The sequence below is a fragment of the Hypomesus nipponensis genome, chromosome 25 (assembly GCF_054491055.1).
Source record: "Hypomesus nipponensis isolate SF chromosome 25, ASM5449105v1, whole genome shotgun sequence".
Lineage (NCBI taxonomy): Eukaryota > Metazoa > Chordata > Actinopteri > Osmeriformes > Osmeridae > Hypomesus > Hypomesus nipponensis.
This window is the reverse complement of record NC_140385.1, coordinates 10,606,278-10,627,050: the sequence shown is the minus strand read 5'-3', so window position 1 is coordinate 10,627,050 and position 20,773 is coordinate 10,606,278. Positions and strand designations below refer to the sequence as shown.

General features: G+C 44.2%; 3 protein-coding genes across 5 annotated transcripts; 2 read left to right on the top strand and 1 right to left on the bottom strand.

The window, feature by feature from the left end:
• The first annotated feature begins 240 nt into the window (after nucleotides 1-240).
• Nucleotides 241-1,596, top strand: LOC146222214 (tyrosine-protein phosphatase non-receptor type 7-like). Its single transcript, XM_084692127.1, has 4 exons — nucleotides 241-246; nucleotides 801-961; nucleotides 1,042-1,155; nucleotides 1,338-1,596. Exons 1-4 carry the CDS (start codon nucleotides 241-243, stop codon nucleotides 1,594-1,596), a joined length of 540 nt encoding a protein of 179 aa, XP_084548253.1.
• A 528-nt stretch (nucleotides 1,597-2,124) lies between these two features.
• On the bottom strand, nucleotides 2,125-7,295 carry LOC146222213 (uncharacterized). The gene is made up of 6 exons (XM_084692126.1): nucleotides 7,255-7,295; nucleotides 7,094-7,130; nucleotides 4,476-6,822; nucleotides 2,778-4,048; nucleotides 2,527-2,599; nucleotides 2,125-2,352 (listed from the first exon to the last, which is right to left on the bottom strand). The coding sequence occupies exons 1-6, from the start codon at nucleotides 7,293-7,295 to the stop codon at nucleotides 2,210-2,212; spliced, it is 3,912 nt and encodes a 1,303-aa protein (XP_084548252.1). The 3' UTR covers nucleotides 2,125-2,209.
• A 1,813-nt stretch (nucleotides 7,296-9,108) lies between these two features.
• Nucleotides 9,109-20,487, top strand: LOC146222212 (uncharacterized). 3 transcript variants are annotated; one of them, XM_084691818.1, is made up of 19 exons: nucleotides 9,109-9,911; nucleotides 10,143-10,661; nucleotides 11,130-11,152; nucleotides 12,026-12,089; nucleotides 13,132-13,337; nucleotides 13,425-13,493; nucleotides 13,592-13,660; nucleotides 13,741-14,151; nucleotides 14,282-14,446; nucleotides 14,535-14,589; nucleotides 14,682-14,772; nucleotides 14,869-15,010; nucleotides 16,963-17,067; nucleotides 17,252-17,342; nucleotides 17,606-17,768; nucleotides 17,891-17,965; nucleotides 18,123-18,225; nucleotides 18,789-18,907; nucleotides 19,996-20,487. In XM_084691818.1, exons 3-19 carry the CDS (start codon nucleotides 11,147-11,149, stop codon nucleotides 20,132-20,134), a joined length of 2,073 nt encoding a protein of 690 aa, XP_084547944.1. In that variant the 5' UTR covers nucleotides 9,109-9,911; nucleotides 10,143-10,661; nucleotides 11,130-11,146; the 3' UTR covers nucleotides 20,135-20,487. The 3 variants fall into 3 exon arrangements, with proteins under 3 accessions (XP_084547944.1, XP_084547943.1, XP_084547942.1); XM_084691817.1 differs by having other exon boundaries at nucleotides 9,992-10,661; XM_084691816.1 differs by lacking the exons at nucleotides 9,109-9,911; nucleotides 10,143-10,661 and adding an exon at nucleotides 10,672-10,847.
• Nucleotides 20,488-20,773: the final 286 nt, after the last annotated feature.

Sequence of the window (20,773 nt, the reverse complement as noted above, 5' to 3'; positions counted from 1 at the left end):
ACAAACAACAATTGCAATTGGACTTAATGACAATAACACAAAAATAGTAATTCCCCAAATCAATGTGAGAGTGTCAATTAATTGTTCTCCCTGATTCCCTTAAGTTTAATCTATTTATTCTTATTAGCATGGGGTTTATTTCTGCTTTTAAAATATCTATGGGATCACTATATTATATTGATTTGATTCTTATTTTGGAAAACGGACTTGACTTTTTGGATATTATTTTACTCTAATTAAATGAGGGTATTATTGATTTGATTGAAAGTAAAAGTATAAAACACAACAAATATATCAATACACAAGTTAGTAGAACAACCAATTCAAAAAAAAATCCCTCACTCCAACCTCATCTCTAAATCACATTTTTGGTACAAAACAGTGCCACAGCGTGAACTCACGCGCACTCAAACGATTTTTGTCCAAGTCTTTCAAAACAACACAAAAGTGATCAGTCCAAGTCCACTCTAACCTCTTTTTAATACTCTGCACATGTCTGGACTAGTTTAACTAGCTATGTTAAAGTTAGTTAGTTAGTCGTTAGTTAGTCGTTAGTTAGCGTAGCCACCTCTCCCAGCAGTCAAGAAAGCCTGGGCTCCTATAGCAGGTTTGACCTCTGTGTGACTGTGACGGAGTGTGTTGGCAACACTGTTAGAGAATTAACACTCCCGGTGAACACTCCTTTACATTGTAGCTGTTTGTGTATGTCCAGATGTAACTTATGAATTCATGTATTCATTCATCTGTTCAGCAGTGCATTTAATACAGTTGTACATAAATGTGTGTGTGTGTGTGTATAGCTGGGAACAGAGTCTCGTGAGGTAAGGCATTACTGGTACTCTACCTGGCCTGACCACCAGACCCCAGAATGTTCAGCCCCTCTGCTGCGATTGGTGGAGGAGGTGGAGGACTACAAAAAGTCCTTCCCACACAACCCTGGACCAATCATTGTCCACTGCAGGTAAGGTCCTGTTCAGGGTGTATATGAGTGTGTGCATGTCTGTGTGTATGTTAACCTGTTGTGGTCTCCTGCCCCTCCAGTGCAGGCATTGGTAGAACAGGCTGCTTCATGGTCAGCTGTATCGGTTGTCAACAGCTTCGACACTCCAGGCAGGTGGACATACTAAGAATAGTATGCAGTCTACGTCTGGACAGGTAAGCACACAACCCCCTCTCAACACCCCACCACCCCAACCCCTACCCATCACTCTCCCTTCGTTAGCAAAAACTTCTCCCTCCCTCTCTCTCCTTCTTACTATCTCTCTCATCCCATCCTCTCTGTCCCTACTCTTCCTCACATTTCACCTCCTCTTTGCCACCCCTCCTCCTCTCCCTAGAGGTGGTATGGTCCAGACTACTGAGCAGTACCAGTTCCTGTATGCCACCCTGGCCCAGTACAGCACACAGCTGGAGAAGCAACCTGCCAGACTGCAGGAGGACCAAGGGAACCCGGAGAACCATGGGAACAAGGAGAGCCAGGGGAACATGGAGAGCCAGGGGAACAAGGAGAAGAGAGAGAGCAGAGGCAAGGGAGAAGACCGGGAGAACCTGGTCATCGGGTCCAGTGCTGACAGCACAGCTTCAAAAACAGTATGACATCATCGCACCACGCAGACGTCTGGAGCACTGCTCAGCGTGCGGCGCAGTGATCAGCTATTCTACTGCCCAAGTCCCAGTTCTCATAAGGTTATCTGTTATCAATGTTCTTTTCTGAAGCATACATGAGGACATTGGGACAAATGTATATTATCCTCATGGATAAATCCTCCCCCTCCCCCTTCCTCCTCACCTTCCCCCCCTCCTCCCCTCTTCCTCACCTTCCTATTTGATAACAGAATAAGACAAGCACCCTCCTTGCATTCAAACACAGTAAAAGTCATCCTGAAATACCTAACATTCTCAACACAACTATATGTATCTAAAAGTTTAAGAAATGCTAGTGTTTTATCTCAGTCTTAAACTGAAGTAAAGTGGCTGTGTACTGTGCCACAATAAGTATCCTCCGTGTGGCTGCAGTCCTGATATGGAGATGTCACAAACCTAAACACAAACAGCTTAGCGATTACAAGGGAGGTATAAACAAAATGCCAATGTTTTTTAGTTGTTTTTTTTATTCATGGCAAAAAGATCAAAAGAGAATTTTTTAAAAGATCAGAGTGGGAAGTGACAGATCCTCGCTGCAGTCAGATCAGTAAGCAGGCAGCTCTCTCTACTGGTGAGTCATGCAGCTACAGCAGAACACCTTGGAGAGAGCTCCAGAGATCCTGCGGAAGAAGCCTTTAATAGACTTCTTCTTCTTCTGTTTCTGTTCCTCTTCTCCTGGGATGTTGGAGGACTCTGCAAGATCTGGGCCTGGACATGGAAACACAACATCACACAACAGGACATAACATCACACACAATTTCAGCTCTGTCTATTTACTTGCAACGAGTGTGTGTGTGTGTGTGATTGTGATTGTGTGTGAAATGATGGGAGAGCCAACTAAAGCCTAGCCTAAATGAACAAATATCCATTTATAATCTCACTTTCACCGTTGAGAGGAGTAACTGTCTTCTGTCTTTTCCTTTTTCCAGTAACAGCCTTGGTCTTCTTTCTCATCTGGGGTGGAAGGAAGAGTAAACATAAACATAATTCCTTTAAATTCACAGAACATCTACTGTTTACAACTCATACATAATGTATTCTACACATGCTTACTTGTAACCCATCTTATCCTTGACTCTGTTAAGGTCAGTTCTACCCAGTACCAGTGTGTGTGGAGTTATTTTCATCTTACCAATGTGAACCATCTCTGGAGGCTGGAGAGTTTTTTCTTTCCAAGACGGCCCAGATTGGAATGAAAGATGGAAGACCTGTTGAAGGTTTGGGAGGGCACAGAGGGGGATAACGTTGAGTTGGAGGATGAAGAGGAGGAGTGGCAAGACTGGGAAGTGGAGGTCTCCTCGGAAGACCTGTCGATCTTCTCCCAGGCCTTTAACAAGCCTGGGTCTGCAGCTCTCTCTCTCTGTTTCCTCGAGATCCTCAGCTCTTCTGGTGATCTGGAGGAGAAGGGACACTCTCTGGCCTTTACCAAACCAAATCTGTCACATCTCTTCTTGACCTTTCCGTCTTGAATCTCCATATGGGTCTCACTGGCCTTTCCCAAGCCAGAAGAAACCATCTCAGGTCCGTCATGTAGCCTCACATCCACACACAGGGAGCTTCCACCGGCCTTTTCCAAGCCAGCAGAGTTCACAGCATTCTCCTTCTCAAAATGGACGCTAAGATCGCACACGGCAGGAGCGTGCCAGGCCTCGGCGTGGCGGGAGATGACCTTGGCGATGGTCTCAGCCAGGCCACAAATGGCTCCAGCTTCTCCACGACAAGCGGAGTGGAGCAGGGCTCTGCTGCTGTTAGCGCTGGGTGACAGCTTAGCGTAGGCCGCCTCCAACATGGCATCCAGGGCGTCTGTGCCGCTGTAGAAAGGGCTCTGAGGCAGGTGCTCCAGGACGAGGCTGATCCCATCTTGGGTCTTGAGAATCCAGCCCACTTCCTGGAGGAGAGTTGCCTCTATTTGCGAGAAGGTGAGGGAGCTAGAGGTTGAGGGGGACTCCTGGAGGGCCAGGCGGACCAGAAGACCATGCAGCAGGTCCCGCAGGGTCTGGTGGTGTAGGGCACTGGGCCCGGAGGGCTTCCAGACCTTCTCCTGGATGCGAATCTCCAAAGTCTGCAGGGAGGGGGTCTCAGGGGGTCTCGGGGGCAACCAGGGAAGCACCTGGACCACCTCAGGGAGACCAGAAGCCTCATCATCTTTCCCATCCCCCATGGTATTAATTCGCCTGGCAATGTTGATGCCTTTGGGCAGACTATCTGACATGTCTTCCTCTTCATGGAATTTGCAAACATCGTCAACATTGTTGTTGACGGGGACAATATCGGCCTTCTCAGACTGGCCTACTTCTAGGCTAGTGAAACTTGAACTCAACTCTGAGTTGAGACTTCCTGTTGTGGCTTCGGAGGAGGACCTGCAAAGGTCAGCGATCCTGGCCATGAACTCAGCATCAAGGCCTGGCACAAAAAAAAAACACTCTCACTTTTAAGTATCCTTGAATTACTATAGTTATAACCTATACTTTTCTTAAAACAGTATTAATATCATAGTTCTTAACTATACCTACACTGTCATTCAGCAGTACTGTAGCACTTACAACTCTGTATTATATTAACATAGTTATAGACTCCAGAGGTCTTATACCCCAAAAGGTTAAGGACAATTTCACAAGGAGGATTTTTGTAACATGTAAAACACCATTTAATAACAGCTATATGGCAACAAGGTGAGACATTCTGTTTCTAAAGAGCATTCCATTTAATGCAGTCTATCATCTGTACTTATTCTGTAACAGTGTGCTCAGTGTTACTAGTCAGGCTACCTGAACACCTGAAAATTCCCCTTTGGGGTCAATATATTGAATTGAGTAAAAGATTTCTCTACCTTTGTTGACAATGGCCATTACTTTTTCTGGGTCATTGCAGGAGCACTGAAGGACCCTTCCCACTTTGAGGGTCAACACCTCAGAAATGGCCTCTAGCGCCCTCCTCTGGTCCTGGCTGGCAGAGGAAGATGGCCGGTTCCTACCCACAGTCCCTCGGCTGGGGCCCGGCATCACGCAGTGGGACCCTTCCAGAGACGTGCTGTCGCTGCTGTTTACGCTGTCACTGCTGTCGTCGCTGTCGCTGCTCTCCCAAGATACATCCTTGATGGAGGTCCTGTCCTTCTTACACATCCATTCGAGGTGGTCGTTCACCAGGACACGCTCGTCCGGAAGCGAGTTGGTCAGGCCAAGGAAGTTCTCCATCAGTTTCTTGAAAGCCAAGTGGATGAAATTGTGCAGCATCGGAGTGAAGAGCTCCCAGTCCAGGTGCTGCTTGGCCTCCGGGTTCTGGATGTTGGGCTTGGAGCGGCAGCGGCCTGTCGAGGGGAGTCGTCCCACCTGCGTGTCCAGGAGCAGCTCATAAAGGCAGTCGATCAGCTCCGTGGAGAAGCTCTCGATCCTCACCTGCAACATCCTGGTACACATGTTGTGGGAGGCCAGCAGGCGGCCCAGGTCGTACTCAGCCTGGTCCAACAACCCGACGGAGGAGCCTCCTTTGTCTTTTTCGCAGTCTTCATCATTGGAGACTGATCTGGTGGAGTAGGCCATCCGCACGACAGTTTCCAGCATTTTGTGAGCCGTATGGTTGAGCTTTTGACTGTGTGCCTTGATCCTGGGGCTAGGGCTCCTGGGGCTAGGGCCCCTGAGGCTAGTGCTCTTGGGGCTAGGGCTACTGGAGGCTGACCTGGCCTCCTCCTTCTGCTGCTCCTCTTCCTCCTCCTCCTCGTCGCTAGCCGAGCCGCACTCCTCCTCTGATCTCCTTTCCTCCTGCTGGGTGCTGAAAAGGAAGCTTTCCTGACACGAGCGTGTGCAGGCCTCCTTCTCCTCCTTTCCCTTGACCCAGTTCCCCAGCAGCTCTCCCTGGCTGCAGCTCCTCCTGCTGCTCCTCCCGCTGCTGACCCCCTGGTTCCTCCTCTGTAGGGCCTTCACCTCCTCCGTAACCTTGCTGAGCAGGGACTCGCTCACGCACTCCACTAACAGGGTGAAGTCATTACCGCGTGGCTGCAGGAAGTCCACCTCTCCTTCTGTAATCATCTCCACAGCTGCGCTGAAGTTCTCCAGAACGAGGTGGATGATGTTGCAGGCACTGGAGATGTTCTGGGGCAGGGAGGCTGTGTCAGCGTCTTGGGGCTGGTTCAGGGAAGAGCTTCTTTCTCTGGCCACTATCCCCTGGAGGATGCCCCCCACCCGCCTCACCAGCTCCAGCTTCTCCTCTGTGGTGAAAACGCCCTGTCTCTGGAAGAGGGCGTGGTGGGCCAGGATGCCAGAGAGGCTCTCCATCTGGGTGGAGGGGTTGTGAGGCTCGCTATGGCATCTGACGAGTCCAATGCTGCTGACCGAGCTGCGGCCTGAGCCGGTCGATACCGCTGTCACACGGCTGGGCCAGGGCGATGTCATAGCCTTTTCCATCTCCTGGGCCTCAGCCACACTGCCAATGAAGAACGACGCCATCTTCTCAGCCTCCTTTTTCTCCCTGTGGAAGACGACCTCTGACGTGTTGCTGTTGGCAGACAACAGGGGCCGCGGGGGCATCTGCTCGTTGACGGCGTCCATGTGGATGTCGGCGAGGACCTGGACCTTCTCCTTGGCGTCCTGCCAGGTGTTCAGGATCAGGTCCTCGGAGATACTTGTCGAATAGAATTCAGACAAGGAGCTGCCCTGGTGGTGAAGCACCAACTCGTCCATCACCTTGTCCATGGCCGAGTCACAGAGCTCCTCTACAATGGCAGACAGCTTCGCCTCTTCCCTGTCTCTCGCCATCACTCCCTTCAACATGGCGATGACCTCTGCCACAGTGAGGGATGCCGTGGCGAGGATATCCTCCTCTGTGGACCTACTGGGGTGAAGGGGTGTCGGAGGCATCTCGCTCGATAGCCTGTCCTGTGGCCTGGATCCCAGCCCGCTTTCCAGCAGGGGGTGGGACTTCTCTGAGATGATCCCCTCGGGGACATCAGGCTGGGCTGAGCCCTGAGAAGAGGCCCGGTCCTTGGACGAAGGAGGAGACGAAGAAGACCCGTTCCTTGAGGAGATGTCACTGCTGTAGGAGGTAGCGGAAGACAGAGGGTCTTGGTGGAGGTGAAGGACCTGGTAAAGGGCCATGGCAGGCAGAACCCCATCATTGGCCACCTGGAGAATCCACTCCATCATTTCCTCTGAGTGCTTCTGCAGCTCAGCGATGCTCTTGTTCTGGGAGAGAGAGAGAGACAGAGAAACAGAGAGAGAGAGAGAGAGAGAGAGAGAGAGAGAGAGAGAGAGAGAGAGAGAGAGAGAGAGAGAGAGAGAGAGAGAGAAAAAGAGGGTGAGAGGGGGAAGAGACAGAGAAGGATGGAGAGAGAGAGGAGAGAAAAAAGGCAGCGTGAAAAAAGGGGAGAAAGTTAAATCGCAGTACAGATACACATAGTTATTGTTAAGCTGAGTAAAAAAGTATTTTGAGTTAGAAACTAAAGATTTGATCTACCTTTCTCAACAGGACCTTTTGGACCAGTCTCCACTGACTGTAACAAGAACAAGAACAGATGTGTTACGGACTCTATACAGTACAATGACAATTAACGACACATCTTAACATTGTGTTCAACAGAGCAGTAGCCTAAAGGGGACGTTAACAAGGACACTCACGGGTGGGACATCATGGCCTCTGACACTGGAATTTCATCCATAGTCATTGGTTCCTCTGGGCGGGATCGGATTTTGATTGGTGGATGAACACCTACATGTCGAGGATTGTCACAGTGTGATTGGTGGATCCCTCTCTCTTGATAGAAAGTGATAATTCAATCATGAATGTTGTACTTTTGATACATTCATAAACCGATTACTCACGGTAGCTGCTCTGGTACATGGGAGGCATCTTCACACATGTAACCCTCATCTGCAGGCAAGACAAACGCTTTAGCAAGGCAAAGTAACAGAGAAAGTTATCAGAGTTGTTGGAGACATGGAGGTACATTGAGTTGAGGGGAGTAGTTGGTGAGACAGAGAGAGAGAGAGAGACAGCGAGAGAGAGAGAGAGAGAGAGAGAGAGAGGTGCCTTGAACAGAAATTATTTTAACTTTTGATATGACTTGGAAATATGACTTGATATTTACTATGTATCCAAGTTAATGACTTGGTAAATGAAATATAACTAGATCTACACTATGTATCCAAGTTAAGTCACATTGTTTAACACAACAGTTAAACTCACAGAAATGAAATTCTATAGAATCTAAAGAACCAAACATTTTCGTGTGCTTTAATCGTTTTAGCTACTAGAAAAAATACCCACTTACCTTCTTTTTAGGCCTCCGTTCTTTTAGTCTTTCCTGTTTGGGGATTCCATCCATGTTTTACGGACTCATGAAGGATGACAAACTCTTTCAAATAACTCCTTTGCCTTGTGATGAAGATTTCATTCATCACTGACAGGTTTGATATTGCAATTCGTTTTTATATCATTTGGTAAAGTGCGTCACAATCCCTTTATGCCCCATGACGTCATCATGTCTAAATAGCGCGGCGTCTTTTTCAAAACAATGGCCCGACGTTTTGAAAAATAAGTACGATTGGGATGTTTTTAAATAACTACTCGCGGGTTTTTTTTCCCACTTTACTCCAATTGATAGTGACATTTTTGACAGTGTGAATTGTACAGCGATTCTACTCCTGTACCCAGTGCGATCCAAATACTACTTTCACGTAGTAAACAGTGAGAAATCAGCTTTGCTGTAAAAAATAAATAAAATAAAGACTGAATCTTTATTAACACACGCACGCGTGCGCTTACATGTATGAGTAACGAGTGTCTAACTTTAATACCGCTATAGAGAATAATAATGATGATCAATGGAAGATGTATCAGAACATGTGTTTTTTTTTTTTAAGATGGTACTGTTTGCACTACAGAATGAAACACAGAACACGTTGGCTATATTTCAGAGGTAATAGAATTGTTGTTATTGTTATTATTTTTTTAATTTTGTTTCTCTATTACCTCTGTTTTATTTTTTCCTTCTCATGAAAAAAAAACTCATTTACCAAACAAACAACAATTGCAATTTGACTTAATGACAATAACACAAAAATAGTAATTCCCCAAATCAAAGTGAAAGTGTCAATTAATTGTTTTCCCTGATTCCCTGAAGTTTAATCTATTTATTCTTATTAGCTTGGGGTTTATTTCTGTTTTTAAAATATCTATGGGATTATCACATAGTGATAATATAGATATTATATTGATTTGATTGTGGAACTCGGAAAACGGACTTGACTTTTTGGATATTATTTTACTCTAATTAAATGAGGGTATTATTGATTTGATTGAAAGTAAAAGTATAAAACACAACAAGTATATCAATACACAAGTCAAGTAGTAGAACAACCAATTCAAAAAAAAAAATCCCTATTAGGTACAAAACAGTGCTGCAGCGTGAACTCACGCGCACTCACAAACGATTTTTGTCTTTCAAAACAACACAAAAGTGATCAGTCCAGGTCCAAGTGAATCAAATAGAATCAGGCTCTTGTCCTACCAGTCGTAGCAAGGCTCTTTCTGCTTGATCTCTGAGGCAGCCAGCAGACCGTTGGCCGCAGCAGCTACCAACCCGCAGATAACTCGGCAAGGCCCTCCAGTCTCAGTTCACACTCCACTCCAACACTGGTACTCAAAGAACCGATCGGGTGTAGCAGACGAAATCCAAGTCAGTTCGCTGGACCTTCCCCAACGAACGTAGAAGAATGCAGGAAGGGAAAAAAAGGACACAGCTGAGGCAGCTAACAGTTCTCCAATCGTACTGTAGCAGAGCTTCTTCGGCTAACCAACCGCAAAAACAAACCAGTTCAGGAAAACAAAACCCTCGCTTTAAGCAAAATAACAAATATTCTCCAGAGCCATAGATTTATTTATTTATTTTTATCATATTTGTATATGGCTCTGATCCGGCCCACACCTGCCGGGCGGACATCGATTCAGTTGTGGCGCGTCTGGTCTGCGCAGCTGCCCCGGATCGGCGCCGCAACCGCCGGACGGAATGTCACAGCGAGAATTGCTAAAGAGGTCTGGCTCAAATTTGGTGCAGATCTGCATAGTGAGTGCGACTGCTACGCGAATCTGCTGATTCAAAAACGGATCTGGCACATATGTAAATGCTGTCTGGGGCGGCACGAACGCAAAGAGCAGGATTGAAGAGTGGCAAAGCTGGCAAAATTATCTTCATTTGGATTTGTGGCGAGGTGTTCAAGAGGACGCTACGTCTGACCCCCAGCCCACCAGCAATGAGTGAAACTCAGCCACCAGGGTAGGCTAACGTTTACTGTCTGGTATAGCGTATTGAATGCATTTAGACATGGCTATTAAACGTCATTAAATGCACGATAGGTCGGTTAAGGGGCCCGTTAGTGAGATCTGCACAAGGGCCCGCAAAGTCATTGTTACGCCGCTGCGACGGACCGATGCAGATGCATCACTGCGGACCCCGCACCGATCCGCCTGTCTATCTCGCGCTCCATTCTTCCCTCACGTGAACAAGACCCCGAGATACTTGAACTTCAAGATCTCCTCCCCGACCCGGAGATGGCACTCCACCCTTTTCCGGTCGATTACCATGGCCTCAGATTTGGAGGTGCTGATTCGCATCCCAGCCGCTTCACATTTGGTTGCGAACCGCTCCAGTGAGAGTTGAAGGTCGCGGTCCGATGAAGCCAACAGGACCAAATCATCTGCAAAATGCAAAGTGAAACTGCAAAGTGAAACTGCATATAAATAGGCAATTTTATTTAGCTATATTTCTCAAGTCTTTTGATGTAGTTTATTGTTTACTTGGTAATTTAATATATATGCAATTATATATGTTATAATATATAAAATATTTCTTTCAACTCTTTAAAATTGTTGCATGTTAAATAAAAAATATGGTCAGTAGCCTATATTTTGCAGACATTTGTCCCAAGTACATTCTGTCATGTACTTGCCACTCCACGTTGATAGGTGGCAGCAAATGCATTTCGTAAAGTCGATTCCATTGAAGAAGAGTTGGCGCATGTGTTCGGTAAGTTTTTAGCTTGCCAACTAATAGCTAATAAGTTCCAAGTCCAACATCGACGCTGTGGAGTGGAAGCCCGTAACATTAAACAATATGATTTAGTTTACTTAATTACTTTAAATTCAGTCGTATTATATATCGTATAGATATAGCCGTCGTTAAATATGGCTAGATTTAGACAAGTGGAACCAGGTAAGCGAATGTATTTATTTTGTTTGGTACAAAGTTGCTAAGCAAAAAATAGGCAGGTTTGCTAGCCAGCAAAGGCAAACAAACTTAGATTGAGGAAATGCCAGCTGATTAAGTGTTGGTGGGTTGACTGTTTTTTAAAGTTTGGATGCCACTAAAATGCTTGTATTAACCATTGTGTCAGTATTTTGCTAATATGGTAGGACAGCTCTATTGTGTTTGATTGTAAATAGCTTAATCTGAAGTTTATTTCTACATGTTTGCAATGTCTATTTTTCCTTCTAGATGACGCTGACCTCCGCATGGTCGTAAGTACTAAATTGTTTTTTGTTTGGTTTAGTCAAGCATTACTGCAACGTAATTCTAGTAGAAGTTCACGGCAACCCTAGGCCAAATACATATTGTTGATCGACGGCGACGAACGCGGAAATGTCCTTTGTAGTCTAGCTTCTATTGAATCGTTTGATGTTGTAGCAGGCATAGATCGTCTTTATGTTTATGGTAGCAGGTGCATTAGTTCATGATTGTCAATGTTATTTAAGGAAATGGAATGTTGTTTTTCGCAAGTCGTAATGGTGTTTCGGACAAATGTCGCGCGGATGTATAGTTACATTACATTTAGCATACGCTTTTATCTAAAGCGACTTCCAAGAGAGAGATTTACAAACGTGCATAGGTCAATGATCATAAACAACGAGATGGCCCTAAAACATTGTGGGTAGCCAAAACATGAAGCAGACATTGTGGAAAGCATATAAGTGCCAATGGGAAGAAACATAAGAGCATGTAGTTAAACAACATGTTAGACTCATAGTGAGCGACTACAGCAGGTAGGGAGGACAAAATATTCTGATCTCAATGTAATCACAACGGAGAGTTCCAAGCGTGTAGTACAGAGATGGCGACGAGTAGGACGAGTCTTGCGGCTCCACATTTTTGCACTATTGCCGTATGTTGACAATGCCATTTGCACAGCTGTATCATAAGCTACAAAGTGATACACAATGCAAATTTAGTATGTACAACGTTTGTACATATTGTTCTTTGTGTGTGTGTTACTATGCCTGTCCCTATACGCCCCTCCACTCCCTTCCCCACAGCGTTTTTTTTCATTGTGCATGTGCCTTCTCATTGTGTTTTGAAAATACAGGTAATTGAATGACTTGTTTTTCTCATGACAGGAAACAGTCTTGGAAATTGCACATGCAGAATCTAAAGGCCTAGATGTAAAAATTGGACTTCTTGGTAAGAAGCAGTACTTGAACATGAATGATGCACACAAACGTGTCATGATGAATGTTTGCAGTGTTGTAATAATTGAGTCATTTTAGTAGACAGTTTCATAGAAAGCCATGCATAGGGGGGATTTGAACATACTACCTTCTGATCTGCAGTCAAACTGCTATACTCATCCCCATTATAAACACTGCCGATAAGTTCTTAATTTTGTCGTTGGGCAACATTTTATGATTATTTTTCATTGTCTCGTTCGGTGCTGAATTTATTTTCAACCCACTGTATAATCATGTTACTAGTATCAGTATAGCCTTTTACTATTATGTCTGGGGGAACTAGTTCCCCCTTTATTTGCTATTCATATTGTTTTTGTCCTGTCACGAAGAATCTGCTTATAACCTGCTTATAACCTCAAAGTTCCATGTACTTTATTTGTCATTGTCACAAAAACGAGACAGTAGAGGCAGCAACAGACAGTTAAAAACTTAAGGTGCTGCGGGCATGAACTGCCACAGCTAAATAATAATAAAAAACATTTAATAAATAGAAAACTGATAAGGAGGTTCTTCTGAAGAAGGCAGGCCGGAAGGAGTCACGACAAAGGAAAGGAGTTTGACTTTGTTTGATCCGGGTGCTCGAATAATCAGTTCAAGACAAACTGATGGCATGAGTGAAAACTCTGACTCAGCCTTGCTTAAATACATGAGTGGGACAGTACAGATATAGAATGCACAGAATGACTTCCTTAACGGGTCTTCAGTGGTTACTGCACTGATACACTAGAGCATTCAGCAGGTGAAGTGGTCGTTAATTACATTCAAGTCCCAGTTCGTACATGATTTGCCTCAGTCTCTAACTATCTGGGCTGTGTGTTATATCTTGCTCAGAGAGGGGCCTTTCTGCAGGACCTCTTGACCTTACAGATACTCAGACTGCACATGTACACAGAAAATCTGCCTTACAATCCATTGAGGTGCATCAATAGTTGCAGGATAGTGTTAAGAGTGCAGACCATTCCATATCACTGAGTGAAATCTATTCTGATTTGCAGGCTTAGATGAGCACAACAATATCTGTTACCTGCAGGGGGGTTATGATTATGATGATGGCAGATCAACCGATGACGTCCCTACGAGTTTGTACTGTGGAGTTTCCAAAGAGTTCTTGGCCAAAAAAATGTCGACCAGGCCTCCAGTCAGGCGGCAAAAGAAACCCGAAACCACAGTGCTCTCCACCACCACATATTCAGCTGAAACTGTGAGTGTTTTAAGACAAATACAAATCATGAAAAAAGAGACAATTGTGTATGCTGACCTGACTAAACGTTTGTTGTGCTTTCTGTAGCATTTTAAACTATTACAAGAGGAGGAGAAGAGCAAGGAGAGATCTGAGAAAAAGCGGCTTAGAAAATTGGTGAGTTTCACTGTCAAAATCGCGAGGTTTGCCGGTTGATTAGAAGCAAATTATTCAAGCAAGTGGGAAAAGTACAATAAAAAATGTCTGCCCAACAGAGACAAAGGGAGAGAAGACGTCTAGAGAAATCGGAAAAACTAAAACTTAACACAGAACATTTGTTAGAGGTTAGTCATCTCACTTCCTGCCAATGTCTGTTTCCTTGTAACCTTGGAGCATTGTTTGAATTAAAAATATATTTTGACAGGATAATAATGATGACACGCATTGTAAGGCGGCGGAGAGTAAAGGTGTACTTAAAAAATCTAAAGGGGCCACTGTTGTAGAAGCACAAGAAAAAACATCTGCATCTAGTAAACCAGCTGCATCTAGTCAACCAGCTGAATTTAGGCAACCAGCTGCATCCGGCCAACCAGCTGCATCCGGCCAACCAGCTGCATCCAGTCAACCAGCTGCATCCAGTCAACCAGCTGCATCCAGTCAACCAGCTGCATCCAGTCAACCAGCTGCATCCAGTCAACCAGCTGCATCCAGTCAACCAGCTGCATCCAGTCAACCAGCTGCATCCAGTAATTCCGACAACAGTGGCAGCAGCAGCGAAGAGGATTCCAGTGAGGATGAGGAAGATGATAAAAATAGCTTGTCTGGGCAACGTGAGGTAAAAAAAAAAAAAAATGTGCGTCAACAGTTGTATTGATAGATTTCAGTTGTGGTTAGTGTCAGAGTAATGGTAGGGTGGAACAAAGTACTCCTAAAATATGGACTGGTCTTCTCTATGGTTTCTGCAGCAAGAGTTGGACCTCAGCAGCTGTTTTATATCCAAAGCTGTTGACATAGCCAAGCGTAAATCTGAACTCAAGCCTAAGCCAGAGAATAAGACAGAGAAGAAGATTCCAGCTCCGGTCAGCCAACCAAAAACAAAGCCAAATGAAGAAAAGAATGAAGTAAAACAGGTACAGAAGTTTACATAATCATTTAAAACTAACATGGTAGACCATTATTGTTATTGGCTAAAATGTGTGAATTTTCTTTATCTTACAGTATTTATCCTTTCCAAAGTCTGAAGATTTACAAAAAATTAGTACAGAGCTTGCCGGTAAATCAGAAAAGATTAAAACATTTTATGAATTATTGATTATTAATGAAAAGTCACAAAACCACATGTTGAAACAAATGTCTTTTTTACAGTAATGGGCAACAAGTTTGCAAGCAATGGCCATTTTGATGTGGCTGTGAAGTATTTTACAGATGCAATTAAGTATAACCCCAAAGAATATAGGTAAGAAGTGCTCTGACTGTGACATTTGAATCCAAACACCGGTTATTAACTTCTACACATACCAGATTTTGAGATCAACTCTACACTCTGTTTCAGGTTGTTTGGCAACCGTTCCTTCTGCTTCGAGAAGATGCAGGAGTACGAGAGGGCGGTGACTGATGCTGAGTTGTCCCTCAACTTGTGTCCTGGCTGGGTGAAGGGCCTTTACAGGAAGGGAAGAGCTCTGGCCGGTCTGCAGGTATCGTTATCAGTAGGGATGGGCGAACGATGCCTTTGGTGGTTTCTTCCGGATTGTGCCGAGCCGAACTATTGGCGCATTTGTATGGAAGTATTAAATGACTGCTGATACAGAGTGGTAGCTTACACAACCACTCTGCTTATATAGCTGTCTCATTCCTTACATTTGTGATATGCATTGTGAATCAGGTTTAGAAGTGCGCCACAACTTTGAACCAGTGTGTGACGTCTGAAGCATTGAACGGCATCAGTCACGTGGCATCGTCATTTGACACAAGCTTCAAACCACTTTTTCGAAACTGTGCGTATTAGTTTTGCGACACAAACATAACAAAGCCATCCCTAGTTATCAGTCACCGGGGCCTGTAGTTTGCCAATGTGATTTGTCTATCGTGGCTCAGATGTTCCGTCTAGTTAGGGCTGGGCGATATGGGTAAAACATTATCACGATAGATATTTATATTTCCATTCGATAACGATAATTAAGATGATAGACCACAGATCCGTAGTAGTAGCAAAATAAGTCTCTTCCTCAACTTTTTTTTACATTTAGTCATTTTTAGTCATTTACTAGTCATTTACTTTACTTTTTCCCTACACTTGGCATAAGGTTTAGGCAGCGTGGTGTGAGAGAAATGTTTGCGGCCAGGGACCACGTACTGGGGTCAAGTAACTTAAGTTTTTTTTAAACTTACTTTTTATCAATACCTTGGCGCAAACTCACACTTTCTGCATGTTCCAACGAGTGATTTTGGTTCAGGTGGTAAAAAAGGTTTGTCGTATTACCAGACTTGGTAGCCACCTGTTTGTTTACTACACAATTTGCACCGAACATTGCTCTGCCTTTTGTCGGATCTCAAAAAGCCAAACCACTTCCGAATAACTGAAGAAGTAATTTCTTCATTTGAAGTTGCTCCCTCTCCATGGCTTCGCTGCCACTGTTTTCGGCAATAAGACAAATTTTCTTCGGTTTAAATGAGCTACTCCATTCGAGGTGCTCAGTCAGTATATTTTAGTGAGCGTACGTACGCTACTATTTCTCGGCAACTTCCTGCTGCGTCACAGAAATTAAATGGACTGCTGTTACTAATTATTCTCTATCGACGTTATCGATATTATTGAAAATGAATTAATGTTACTATATCTTTATTGAGGGTCAAGTCATTACTTCGATAAATCGATAAAAAAAATATATCGCCCGGCCTACCTCGAGTCTTTACATTTACATTTACATTTATTCATTTAGCAGACGCTTTTATCCAAAGCGACTTCCAAGAGAGAGCAAAAGAGCATAGGTCACTGATCATAACAACGAGATAGTCCCAAACATTGCAAGCAGCCAAAACATGAAGCATACATTGTGAAAAAGCTAAACAAGTGCCAAAAGGGAAGACCCATAAGAGCATGTAGTTATACAAGTTACAAATTAAAACAACATGAACCACAAAAGTGCAGGACTGTACCTGTAAAAGAACAATCAACAGTAAAATATTACACAGCAAGTACAAGACTTAACTTCGTTATATCTAACCTACAATAGCAACAAGTCACTCAATAAGAGTCATAGTGATCCTGGGGCAAACTAACAATACCAGCCAAGCATTCCTAAGTGCCGTTGTACTCCCGGAACAAGTGCGTCTTGAGCCTTTTCTTGAAGGTGGGGAGACAGTCAGTGTCCCTGATGGAGGTGGGGAGCTGGTTCCACCATTGGGGCGCCAGGCAGGAGAAGAGCTTGTGTTGAGACCGGGCAGTCTTTAGAAAATGTTTACCAAGAAAACTGGCACCTATCCTTCTGAAGCATACCGAGGCCAGGCATTGATCTAACTTGCACAATGTAGCAGCCTCATAATGGACCAGGACGTTTTCCCTGCTATTTTATCATGCCTGGATAGCCACAAGACAATGAAGATATTGTGTGTCTCTTTCTGACCCTTTGCTTGTTTCCCCCTTCAGAGATATGATGAGGCTGCCCAGGCCTTTAAGGAGGTCCTACAGTTAGACAGCTGCTGTGTAGATGCTGCCCAGGAGCTCATGAGGGTTCAGATAATACAGCTAATGGTCAGTAGTAGTACCTTCTCTCATGGGTCTACTGTGTTAGAACGGGGCTTCTACTTTGACTGCTATTATGAGGAATTGGTTTAATTTGAGTTATCTGTAAGGAAATGTCTGCTAAACTGTATAATTTGGGTATATGTTTCTGTCTTTTGCCTCTTACCTGAACACTACCTTTTTAATATTGCAGGAGTTTGGCTACTCTCGAGAGCAGAGCTCAAATGCCTTAATTATTCATGGCACAGTGAAGAAAGCTCTTGAGGCGCTGTCAAAAATGTCTGGTAGGCCTGCCAAGGAAACTTGATGCACCTGTAATATTATTTCTCAAAACACAATGCCCCTGTAATGACACATACTTGTCATTTAAGAGGAAGGTATTAAAACTATTCAACTTTGAATAACTATTATAGGCTTTAGTATGCCTATAGGGACTCGCATAGTGCAGCAGTGTATTGGTCAAATCTAAAACGTGTCACTTGTTACTTGAGGTTTTGAAATATGTACCCGATGGTAAATAACCAAATGCTCTGTGTGCTTGTCCCAGGCGCCTTGTTTATTACTAATGGAGTCTACCCGAATACTGCTGCTTCTCCCCCCTCATGGTTCCAGGCCCCAACTAATCCCCAGATCCAGCCCCCAACCAAAGCACAGACCCAACAGCTAAACAGTGCAGTCAAACCCAGGCAGGAAGTGCCTCAAGCACAACTGTAAGTGACTGGGATTCTTGGTGTTCATGTAGTTATGAGAACAGTACGTGAACCTGCAGATGTGAGAAAAGACGACACCTCAACTACCATTTTATTAACGCCTTGCTTCAATGTTTGGACAGCGAACTATTTCCTGTTTGGGTTGGGAACCTGGGCCAAACGGTTACGGAATCCATGGTGAAGAACTTATTCAGCATGTGAGTGTCTTGCACCTAATCACACCCATAGCTCACTGACTCAGTCAAGCTATGTACCATTTCTCAATGTACCCAAATGGAGTTACATCAGTACAGTGTTTTGATGTGCGTCATGGACGCTGCAGTTTTGAAGCTGGCGACTTGTCTTCTCTTCCAGTGCTGGAGATGTTCACAGTGTAAAGCAGCTGCGTAGCAGACGATGTGCCTTTGTCAATTTCACCTGCAAGAGCCACTGTGACGTTGCCGTCCAAAAGTTACATGTGAGTGTCTTCTGTCAATGTTGTGTGGGAAATGAGCAGAAAGGCATCCAGTTGAGAGCATGGTTCCAGAAATGAGCCCCGTGTAAAAACGAGCACTGTTAGGGGGTTCCTGGAATGTTCTCAGCGGCCTTGCACTGTAATCCATACTATTTTTCTCTGCCATTTTTGGCTTTATTTCTTGAAAGGATAGTTGTAGTCAGGCAGGGAGAGAGAGATCTGTATGAAATGCCCTGAGCCGGATTTGAACCCATTCTGATGCTGATGTGTTTGGTCATAGCCTTTCTTGTATACGCCCTTTCCTAGTGAGCCAGTGGACACACCTCCACCTTAACATTTATTGTTCAAGTCTACATCTCTGCAAACTCCACCTAAATGAATCATTTGTACTAAGGGCACCATGTCATTGTGGTTGAGATGTTGTTTTGTAAAACACAGACAGTTCCATTCCACTAACCACTATAATCCTTTTACAACTGTGCACTTCCTAAATGCGCTACTTGTCCATGGCTTTGGATAAAAGTGTACGGTGACTGAATGAACGGACATGCCCTTTCCACCAACAGGGCCATGAACTCCATGGCACCAGGGTGACTGTTCGCTACCCAGACAGAATCCCCTCACACATGGGCATGTCCAAGGCGGCTCGGCAGGCTGTGGACCTGCCTGAAAACTGCCAGAGCGGGTGAGGAGCCACTGGACAAGCACACTGCTGTTACCCTCAGTGAAGCTAGTTGTGCTGTTACCCTCAGTGAAGCTAGTTGTGCTGTTACCCTCAGTGAAGCTAGTTGTTACCCTCAGTGAAGCTAGTTGTCATGTTGTTCACCTTTTTGGAAAAAAAGGTGAACAACATCTAATTCTGTTAGAAAAGTCAATGTCAGACAAATTTAATGCACAGAGGGTAACATTTTCTGAAATTAAGTGTGCTTGTAGCTGGGGCAGTTGAACTATTATTGCCTTCTAACCTGTTGATTCAATTCATATCAAGTGCCCATAAATGTTCAAATATTTGGAGAAAGACAATAGTTATTGGGTGTACTTGCATTTTCACATTACTATAAGACAAACTCTGACAGTCCAGTTTCTGGAAAAAAATTGTTTGATTTAGTAATAAATGCATATTGCATAGATCAGAAAGTATACTTCAGAGATTTGTGGTTGAAAGGTAAGGCCAGTCATGTTGCAACCTGCATAGCCAGCTAAAAGGGGTGGACAGATGGCACAAAACCAAAATTACATTCAGTTTTCCTTTTCAAGAATTATGTAATGAACATGACAAATCCGAAATTGGACTTAAATAGAAAAAAACCTTTGCAAACTGTCCCCAAAAACCCTGAACATACATTTTTAAAGATGCATTTGAAAGTAGATCATTTCTGCTTCATTTGAGACAGACCAGTGAATATGGACAAGGAAAGTGAGGCGAGTACATGTAGGTCAATGGCTCAAGTAGGATTCAAACCCAAACCCCTGTATTACAGTCTCAGCTTACATGGTACACACTTAACCATAGTGCTACCAGGGTCCCAGTACAATGAGCAAGCAACAATTTCATGTAAATATCCACTTTAACTGTGCATGATATGAACTTGTATACAATCAGTGCTGCTTGACGTTCTCCTTTAACAAAACAACAAATACGCCGATTAGCTGTGTTGGTGCCCCAGATTGTACCACCTCCTGTTGCCATCTAAACCCACTTCAGAAAGGTGTTGGTGTGAGTAACATGAAAGTCTAGAGAATAACAGGGACTTCATCCCTCTGGTGACACAGTTCCAAGGAGTGCTTCTTCTGGAGGAACATGGGCTGCAGCAGGAGACCAGTCTGCCCCTACAAACACATCCTGGAACACAAGGGCATCGACAGGCGCAAGACCAGCACCACTGAAGAAGAAACAGGAGAACGGCACTAGAACCACAGCCTGCTGCCGTAAAAAAATAATAATCCAGATTTCCACGCCAATCAATTTTTCTTGGTGGTGGGAATCCATTTTTTAATGTTGTTAATCAAAGATGTTTTAAGCAAGTATTGGACATTTCTTTACATATCTGTTTAGGCAAGGTTCCGGTGCTGCTTTATTATGATCATTAACGTGCCAACTCTAGGTACTACATCAGCAATCATTGTAAAGTTACATTTGTTCAAACAAATGCAACCATGCTTTTAATTCTGATTTTAAATAATCACTGCTACCATTCCAGGTATTGAAATACTAAATTGTCAGTGTTCTTCCTCTTTAGAATTAAAAAAAAATTGTCCCCTTTTCTCTGTTGTGGTCTTGCTGTATTTGTGTCGCCTGTGAACTCACAAATACGCACACATTTAGAGCACATGCTGTAAACCACGTCAATGCTGTGTGCTTGTTAAAGGCATCATTAACCCAACAGGTGGCAGCACATGCCTGGTGTCAATTCAACAGTCCTGGGGTGGCGATCCCCAATTATGGTGAGAATTGCTGCAGGGTGTAAACATTGAAATAGCATTCTTTATACAGCATGGCCCCAGTATTCTTATAAGAGCAATACTCACTGCTGTGTGAGGGGAAACTGCC